The sequence below is a fragment of the Pomacea canaliculata genome, linkage group LG14, assembly GCF_003073045.1.
Source record: "Pomacea canaliculata isolate SZHN2017 linkage group LG14, ASM307304v1, whole genome shotgun sequence".
NCBI lineage: Eukaryota > Metazoa > Mollusca > Gastropoda > Architaenioglossa > Ampullariidae > Pomacea > Pomacea canaliculata.
In genome coordinates, this window is record NC_037603.1 from 15,996,322 (window position 1) to 16,006,391 (window position 10,070).

The 10,070-nt window shown below is 42.9% G+C and overlaps 1 protein-coding gene across 1 annotated transcript; it reads right to left on the minus strand.

Moving 5' to 3' along the window:
• Nucleotides 1–417: 417 nt before the first annotated feature.
• LOC112555792 (lambda-crystallin homolog) lies at nt 418–4,663 on the minus strand. The gene is made up of 6 exons (XM_025224307.1): nt 4,515–4,663; nt 2,725–2,959; nt 2,020–2,184; nt 1,508–1,702; nt 1,097–1,202; nt 418–884 (listed from the first exon to the last, which is right to left on the minus strand). Exons 1-6 carry the CDS (start codon nt 4,565–4,567, stop codon nt 643–645), a joined length of 996 nt encoding a protein of 331 aa, XP_025080092.1. The 5' UTR covers nt 4,568–4,663; the 3' UTR covers nt 418–642.
• Between the last annotated feature and the right edge of the window lie 5,407 nt (nt 4,664–10,070).

The following is a 10,070-nucleotide window of genomic DNA, read 5'->3' on the forward strand; positions in this document are numbered from 1 at the left end:
ATTTAGAAACATTTTCCCATTGCTCTGGGTTCTAGTTATAGCTAGCTAAATAGTTATAGTTTGTTAAATAGATATAAACAGATATTTTCATTTACACACACAGCTACTTGTGATAATCGCGACATTTTACTTTTGCGCGCTTTCACGTGACAGCTCGACATCTAGGGTTTTAATAGCTTTGAAAGTTTGGATGAGGCTGAGGGTAAAGTTTTGGATGAATGCTTCTTGTTTGGACAGAATTACTGAGCAGACAGGACGATCGAAGGTTTGTTCAGCTGGTGACTGTGTTTGGGTGTTTGCGCATGCGCAGAGAAGGTCTGTCGGGAAAGTCAGTGAAAAACAAGAAAGTGGTTTCCCAAGCAACATAAGGACACATAGTTAATGAAGAATTAAAAACACTGCCATCTGTTGATTTTCTGCAAAGAAATGTCCATCAGTAGGCTACCAAAACTTTATTCTGTTTCAGATGACATCACCTCTGGTTTACACTCAATGTAGTCATGGCGACATACAGACTAGTGTCACTGTTTAATGTCAGTCTTTATGACGACGATGATTTTATTTTGATTATTATTTGGAGAATCATAATGATTGGGGGGAGACTTCTGACAAACTGAAACAGTTCCGACTGTCAGCAGCACTTCACGAGACGGGCTGTTCCGCTTCCTGCTCCTCTCTGTCCAGCGTCTGTCTCAGGCGCAGCAGCGCCGCCATGCATCTGTCCCGCCATGCACAGCGCTCAGCCAGTCGGTCACGTGGTGTCCAGCGCTCCAGCTCTCGTGCCAGGCGGGTAGCGGCGGGGCCCTGCATGGGTTGCGGAGGAGAAAACGTCTGCTGCACCCGGTGCACCACCTGAGCGTACTTGCTGCACAGGTCCAGCCACCCTGCACCCGAGACAGAATTCACTGGGGTGTGACATTTCTTTCAAATAAATCAGTGACAATCTCACTTGTATGCGTGTGTTGAAACAGGAAATAACAAAGAAAATATTTTTAATGATCAGCTAACATAGAAAGAGAGGTGGAGAACGAAGTGGTTGGAGGGAGGAATAAAAGACAAAGAAAGAGAGCAAAAGGGAAGACAGAAAAAGACTCGCCATTGGCGTTGATGTGCTCGGCGCTGAAGGGTCCCATGAAGGCGTACCACGCACCTACACCTTCGTGCATCGCTGTCTCTACATCCAGGGGATCGACGTAGTCCTCCTACAGACATGCGCACCACGCACTTCCTGTTAAACCGCTTGAATCGTCAAAGTGTTTCGAGTGCACTCGATTAAGTGTAACTACCTGACCGACAACGATGATGAGGGACGACGACGATGATGATGAGGAAGAGGACGAGGAGGAGGAGGAGGAGGAGGAGGAGGAGGAATAAAAATAAAATTATGAAAACTGTCATTTTGATTATATCAAGCAGGCACACAAATAAATAAGCGAACACGCGAATACACTAGTATACACATACGCATGCACACAGACACCCATCAATACTCACACACTCTGCTCACCGCGATCAGTTGCCAGGCAACATGGAAAATGGCAGCTTGTATTCTGGCCTGAACGAAACCCTCGATCTCTCTCTTCAACACAATGGGCACCTGTCCCACCTGTTCCATCAGGGTTCGAGCCTCAGCCACGGCGCTGGGATCAGTCCACGGGGCAGGCACCAGCTCCACCATAGGGTTGAGCATCGGAGGATTGGCCTTCAGCAACAGAGAGAGAGAGAGATCTTCTAAATCATATAAACAGTTTCGGGTCCAGCATTCTAGTCGTTATCGAATTAAAATAATGGCTGTCGTGGAATGCCGAGTAAAAATAATGACGGTGATGAAATAGAGGATTGAAACAATCAGTTAAGAAATACAGCCATTGATACAGAATTTAAATAACTGCAATCGCAAAATTACAAGATCCACAAAATACATTATTTGCGTGTGATGTGCACGGAATGTGTGAATATTACAAGGCGGTGCTTCATCTTAATGATAGCATGCAGCCCTGCAGACACCAGCATCCTCACCGGATGAGCCACCAGGAACCGGTGTCTGTGACGTAAGTGATCGGATAACAGCGACGGCACGATTCCGGACGTTGAGCTCGCCATCACCACATCGCTTGACTCCATCATATCATCAATCTTCTGCCATACACCTCGTTTGAGATCTTTATCTTCTGGCACGCATTCCTGGAAACGAGAGGCAGGCTTGTTTGGTCGCTTATTAAAGCCTTTTTGTCAGCGAGACAGAGAACGTGACATACAGGCTAAAATAGAAAATGAGTAAAAGAGAGAGAAAGGAAGATAGACGGAGAATAAGAAAGAGATGAATAGTTAACACTAAAAACAAAAAGGTTTCATCTGTAGCTATAGGCCACGTCCACCGAACTATGTCAGGTCCATCATTGCAAGTTCCGTTTGCCAATATCAACTGAAAATATTGTATCAGACATTTCTACTGGCCACTGCAATGGACCACTTGAGACGCCAGCAGGTAACCTCCACCAATTATTATGGTTGGTTTATTTAGTAGGAAAGTGCTTCCACCTTGAGGTGATTTCGCAGAGAACAGGGAGAGAGAAGGGAATAAACCTGAGTACCCGGGAAAAAAAAAACGATGAGAGTGTCCCGAGACGAGATTTGAACTCTTAGTTTCGCGCTGCACCTGGCTTCCCTAACCTCCACTACCTGTCGTTGGACTCAGCTACCTGGGCACGTGACATGCATCACCTGGATGTAGCGGGCCCCGGTCACGCAGTCCTCCAGGCTGTCGGTGGCGGTCACGTGAGCCATCGTCTGCTGAACTGTCAGGCAGCCTCGCTGTAGGCCGTCCGCCGCCAGGGCCGACAACTGCTGCTCCATATCCGCTACCGCCCTCTGCAGCTGCTCTTTGCTGGCGTCATACACTCTGACGTCATATCCGGCGCTGGCGAACAACATGGCGTAGCTGCGACCTACCAGCCCACTGGATCAAAGAAAAAAAAATGGCGCACGTGTGGGAAGGGGAAGAAACACAAAAGGCAGAGAAAACTTAGGAAACTTCCTCCTCCTTGATTTTTGTTTTTAAAAAATGTATTATCTCTGAAAAATGAAGATAAACAATTAAAGTGCCAGGTAGTGTTTCTTCTTGGGTGTTGCGCTCTTGTAGGTGATAGGATAGACAGGAGACATTACGGGACAGACACGTATGCCTCCCGTCGGTTGCCCGCTGCTTGTGTGGACGAGTTTGGAGAATTATGCATGCATGTGACCCTTAACCCGAGGTCTGATGTCGACTGTTTGATACACGTAGCGTTCGTCGACCATGTCTGCTCATACGTTACAAACATTATCTACATTGCTGTGTACCTTAGTGTACAGTTCAGGTTACAAATGTCTCACATTATCCTTTCGTGGATTTCCAAAGAATGAGCAAATGAAAACGATGGCTGGCAAAAATTCGTTTGGGTTTATGAGTTTATTAGTGAGTGTACAAGCATGTCTGTGTGTAACATGAATCAGGAGGAGGTATATGTCATCATCATTATTATTACAAATGTACTTTTACTGAACAACCACAAACAAAAAATTATACATGAGGGAATCGGTTTTGTTAATAATTTTGTTAATAATAACTCTGAGGAACTTTTTAATGATAAACAAATATTTCCCTGACTCCAAACAGTTGTTTCATTATGCATTTTACAGTAGTAGAGCATAGTTGTCGCCAGCCTATTTAGAACGGATTGTGGTGACAGATGACTGCAGGCAGGCTGGGGTTGTATACGTTGCAAGAGCGCTAAACACTGTGATGAAACTACAGTTGATGAAACAGAGAGGCTTGTTTTTAAATAGATAATTTTGTATGGCCCCCGAGTGATGTTATAAATGTCAAAATGATCGACCACTGGAGGAAAAAAGGTTTCCCACCCCTGAAGTAGACGGTGTCAAACATGGTTTTCAAAATCAACAGACTAATGGGGAATTACTCCCTCTGATCCCCAACAGTCCTTGTCAATGATTTACTTCCCTTGTATGTAACGACAGTCCAGTCCGTCCACTGAGCGGAGGTGAACGAATAATGAGCAGAATTCTTTGAACTAAGTTTCTACCCGACAATATAAGCTCCGGTAGCAAATATCACATTTACAAGGCCACTAGAGAGAGCTTGCTTGCTTAGCTAAAGATGAAAAAGCCTCATCAATGAAATATTTGAGCAGTAAACTCCGAGATGACTAGAATGCATTAACCTGGAGTAATATTATTTCTAGTCGTATAACGTACACAGCTGACCTCGCACTACTTTGTGATAACACTTTTAAAACTACAGACAGGGTCACCTCATGCACACACTGTTGCATTTTTGTATACCCCTGATATCTCTCTCTCTCTCACACACACACACATCATGTACTTAGGCAAATACATATGAACTACAAGCGACTGTAACTTGATAATGATTATACCCTCGACACTATTCTCTTGATGAGTATTGTCTACAACTACAGTTAAGTTCAATTGTCAGGTCAACCTCTACTCACCTTCCAACCACAGCTATAGTGAACTGCTCTTTCTGCAAAGGGGAGGCAGCCATCTTGCGACAGGTAGGTGGATTGCCTCTGATGGTCGCACCTGTCCAAACTCTCTACGTGTGTGTGCGAGCGTGAGAGAGGGAGAGCGTGTGTGCATGTAGATGCATATATGAGAGAGAGACATAATTGTCTTTTGAGGTCAGGGTAAGTGCAACCCCCTTTCCAACTAAGAAGCACAGTCAAAGGTGTTATCACAAAAGGTGTTATCAGCTCGTTCACAATTACTTCAACATGTCAGCGACAAACACAGAGCAAGAAAAAAACATTATATTCGTTTTCACATGATTAGTTAGTGTATTCACTGATAGACTAGCTTTGTTCAGGTCTTGTTTCTTTTTTTTATTTTTTATTTTTTTTTTTTGAAATTTGGATTTTTTTAAACTAATGCCCTATTTCCTTCTCTGGCAACCATTGACGATCTCATCTCGAAAAGGACTAAGAAAGTATTCATGTTGACATGATGAGTTAGACAACACTCAAACATGCAGGCGCTGGTTAATTTGTGACAGTCTCATCCGTGTGTTTGGGGCTTCTCACATATTTTAAGAGTAGGATTTTTAGAAGAACCTTTTCTGCAGTTTCATCTACAGGTTCATGGAAATTAAGATGTGGCCAAACTGGATTATTGATAATCATAGGATGTGACTGGTAGGTTTTATTTCAGAATGATTTTCAGATTGCCAGAACCAGGCTCAGACTGGGAACTATCCCCAGATTGTGACAGCTAGCCGCAGTCCGTGGGTGCTGTTTATCTCCAATTAACACGATCATTACATTCGGAAACCTCACCTGAAATAACGAACGGCTGCTGCTGAGCTTTTGTTGTAACTAGAGAATGATCATGAAAGGGAAGGAACTGCCGCATTCCTTAAGCGCAATCACTTCAGAGTTACGTCGCTTGAAATTTATTTCCTATTCGGAAACGTTTTATTTTTTAGTTCTCAGCTGCCATAACGCTTCAGTAAGCTATAGTTTGATGATAAAAGTGATGATTTAACGAGCTGAGGACACCAGTCAGTATTTTCATCTAAAAATCAGTAATCAGCTCGGTACCCGCTGACGGCTTCTTTCAGTACATCGCGTACTGAATACATTGTATACATCGTATCTTAAGTATGGTTTCAAGTATGGGTATTTTTACTCCTTGATAATCCAAAAACATTTTGCGTATTAAATATAAACAAGAAAGTGAAATAAATTACGAAGTGCTTAAGAACATCCTTTCGGGATTGAAATTATTTTTAATAGTACTTTTTACCTTATATTTACTATTGTAGTTTTTTTTTTTTTTTTTTTTTTTTTTTGATCTTTCGAAACTGTAAAAAAAAAAAAAAGCTCTTTTGATTCCGTTATGATTGTAGTTAAAAACAAAAGAAAAGCAGGAAGAAGCCCAGGTTGAAAGAAACCGCTATTATTACAGGTCTGAAAAGCTAGGCAGCATCAGTGTATGGCGTTTCAATTCCCATGATGCTGGGAGAGAAGACAAACATCCTGCTTCCATCCAGTTGGCTGGCTTTGATTACATGACTGGCTGACGACTGGCTGATCTGCAGTCGATGCGACAGTGAGGAGCGATGACACAAGTATTTCTATCACTTCCGGGTCCGGACACGATGCCACGTGCACACAAAGTATTGATGGAAGCTGAACGCTGCACCAGAAATGATTCCTGGAATGGACAAAGAACAGGGAAGTCACGAGTTTAAAAGAATAAAAATAATAGCTGACCGGCGAGTTTCACAGAAACTCGATTCGTAAGCTGGTAAATACATGGGTGGTCAGATGTCTGAAACACACACACACGGACACAACAGCAACCTCACATATCTATATATAGAAACACTCAACATACAAAACAAACAAACAGTTCTATTTTCTCCGAGATGGAGCTTCTTTTAGAAAAAGTTCAGCAAGTTCGGGTTAGACAATGCGCTCTGACACAAATCCACTCTGATTTGGATTTCTGGATCGTGGACATCAACAGGAACAGCAACGGCAAGGTAGAACAACAGCAGCAACAGCCTATGATCAGCTTATCTAAGCTACACGCTAGCGGGGAGATCAAAGGTGCTGCTCTACAGTTATGTCCACTGGTATTGCCACCGACCCACACCCACCAACACACCCCACACACCCCACACCCACCCACACACCCCACACACATCCACCCACCCACACACCTTTTCGTTTCAACCTTGACTGTCAACAGCGTACGTGGGTACAATTATTCCAAAACGGCTTTTTAAAAGTGTGCTGACGGTTACAAACAATTTTGTCCTCGCTAATAGGCTCAGCTCACGTTTGATGTGATGGATTTCTTTGAGAGCAACACTCGTTTGTGTCCTTTGCGTCTTTGTCCCATGCCGTCAAGTGTCTAGTTGCCAGGCAACTAAAGTTCCTGGTATTCCGAACTGACCAATATCAAAGAACTGCTTGCGTTCACCTTGCGGATTTTAGTACAGTATAAACAACATACTAAAAGTGACTGATTTATTGAAGAGGCATTTGATCCATTTCAAGGGGAATCCAAACATTATATAATACAATATAAAACAATGCAATATAACATATCATAAGCCACACAAACAGTATAATTAAATTATATAATCAACTATTAGTTACGTTTCGTACTTCAAATGTCTCATAGATGTAGACATCAGACACCCAAGTTTTTTTGTTTTGAAGATGTATACTCAACAACAAATGTTAGGCTTTGTGTGAGATCATGTCACGTGGACCTCGTAAGATGCGGTCTTCATCTGAAAGAACATCCATCCATTTCGGTTTATATACTAACGACCATTACTGGTGATGACCAGCGGCTGGCCCGTGGGTAAGAAAGATCGAGGTCGTGGTGGAGTGAGGAGTAAGCGAACTTTTCTCGGGGGCCAACTATGTGTGGAGGTGCTGACCATCCCCCCTCTCCCCACTACTTTCCCTTCTCCCACTTTGAACGAAGTTAGGATCCCAATCAGAACAGGGAGGGGGAGTAAGTTCCACGAGGGTATCGACCAGATTCTCCTCCGACTAACCCGTCTAACCCCTCCGTATCCGCTCGCCCGGTCCCCGGTGTTGGTCGTCCAGGGGAACTGGAGGGACGCAGCAGCTTACAACATTTCCCACTTAGGGGTGTCTTGAGCTGGGGTAAGTCCTCGCCAGTCCATTCTTTGGTGTTAATCAAGAGAGTTTTTCTCTTTCCTCCTCGGTATTGACCAAACTCTATGTGGATGGGAACCACGAGGGACTTGTACAATCTACATATGGTAGCTAACCTCATGGCATCATACGGCTTTTTACCTCCACATGCTGTTTGAGCAGCTCCGCTGGGACATTGTACCACGTGACTTTCTTCTCTTCAGACTGCCAAAACCTTCTTGACATCTTCCTGCAGGCTTCTCTGACTTTCATCCTTAGAAGGCGGCACTGTAGTAGAGAGTAGACATGTTTATTGTCACTCAACTATGACCCTCGATCCACCTCTCGTTTGATTGCCTGGTCACATCGTTTGCTGTTTTGTACTGTTGTTTCTGTTTCAAGGTTATGTTTTTTTAGGTCTTCCTTTGGTTAGAGAGATCATTCACGACACTGCATTGCTGCTTCTTCTTCTCTCTCTCTCTTCACGTTTAACAACCTATTCAAATGCTAAAAGTAGAACCTCTGATATTTTACATAGAATGTTTGTATATCTCAGTCTACTGTATTTATGCGGCAAATTTACCTCCGTGGTAAATTGGACCCTAAAGCTTTCTCCATTGCACAAGTCCTTTGGCTTCTCCACGTCGAAGCAAATTCAAAAAGTTTCATCTTTTCACTTTTGGTTTCAGGTTCGTTCAGGTAAGTCATGGTCGCCTGGATAAGACATTGTTCTGGCCTCGTCCATGCTTTAAACTTGAAAAGCCTTGGCAGCGGGAGGTAATCCATAAGATCTCTCTCTCTCTCTCTATCACGCTCACACGCACGCACGCATGCACACACACACACACAAAGACAGATCTAGGTTAAACAAATTGAATTGTATCTTGGCCAGAGGCGATTGTATCAGAATTACTCCATTCCTGACTCAGTTCCACCGAGTAGTGGAACTTCAATGATGCAGCTTTTGTTACCAGCAATGAATAATACACAAGCTCTCCAGCCATTTGCTGGTCGATTGGGGGCATCGCAGTCTCTCTGTTGTCAATCCGTTCTGTAAACCTGAATACGAACAGAATTTTTCCCGCGTAAGCTAAACGCGTTTTGCTCGTCAAAGTTCCCCAGCGCCGTCTGCTTCCAAACTTACTTGTCAGCTTGTATCTGACCAATTCTTTTCTTGTCAAACTACAGTTTAAAGTTTCTTTGTTTATCACTTTGTTCTTCTAAATGTAAAATATAACACTTCTAATGAGTACCAATCAGTTCCTTAATATCTAATAACTTCTTTTCATATGACATCCTTACTGTCCAAGGATTTAAATGCAGCAGATATTTTTATATCCCGAAAACTAAAGTTCATTTCAATTAGCCTCTTTCTGGCAGCAAACGGCAGAAAATTCGTCTGCCAGGCTCCATACAATGTGGTGAAAAAGACTCTTTCTCAAAGAATACAAAAATTTAAAAAAACTTGGTGACACTTGTCAACTGAGATGCAGCAGGGTGTAAATAACTCTTTTGATCATGCTTCATTTAATTCCTTCTTTGAGACTTTTTTGCGCCATAGCTGGAACTGTTCCGGTATTTATTGCTTCTAGATTATCTAGTTATCCCGAGGGTAAAAAAGAAGTGCTGGCACTTGGGAGTCCCGCCCCCCTTCCTCACATGTAACCCAAGTGTTTTCTCCTCTTTCAGAACTGGAAGCTGATTTGTTTAACATTACAATTCTTGCTGTTACAACAATTTACACAGCAGGGAGGGGTTCTATCGGTCGCCATAGGATTCCTTCCGGCATTCAGTACAGATTTTCTGTCTTTCCCCAAAACTGCTTGACCACGGTGTTTTTCTATTATCGCTCTTTCTTTATTTAATTGTTTATTTCTTCCTTCTCTCTCTCTCTCTCTCTCTCCCTCCCTTTCTATCAATCAATAAATCAATCAAAGACTAGTGTTGGGGTGTGGGTAGCAGGGATATGCCTCCGAAAAGTGTGAGTGAAATGTGTTCAGTCTTTGGTGTCAACAAACAGAATGAAGCATCAACAATGTCAACACAGAGCAATAATCATATTATTCACAAATATATTTTTCTTTCTTTTTTATATTGTCTCATGTAGTAGACAGTAACAGAACTCCGTCGTCATATAAACCTGGGTTGAAATTTCAGGGTAATGTGTTAGGGAAGGTAAAGCGTAGTCGGGTAGCCATGACTGTACAGGGAAGAAATATTCACGACTCTGTATGTAATGTTGTCAATGCGGGTTTCTAAAGCATTTCCTAAAAAGCTTGTGTTCCTCTTTGCATGTAATTTCATTGAACACATGCCCGAGATGATGTGGGAAAAGATCCTGCTTTCAAGGCTGCGGTACCCGGGGTACGC

Coding starts and splice junctions, on each gene's coding strand:
- LOC112555792 (XM_025224307.1), bottom strand. CDS start 4,567: ATGGCTGCCTCCCCTTTGCAGAAAGAGCAGTTCACTATAGCTGTGGTT. Junction 1,703..2,019: donor GGTTCCTGGTGGCTCATCCG/GTGAGGATGCTG, acceptor CTGTTGCTGAAG/GCCAATCCTCCGATGCTCAA. Junction 885..1,096: donor CGAGCACATCAACGCCAATG/GCGAGTCTTTTT, acceptor TCTCGGGTGCAG/GGTGGCTGGACCTGTGCAGC.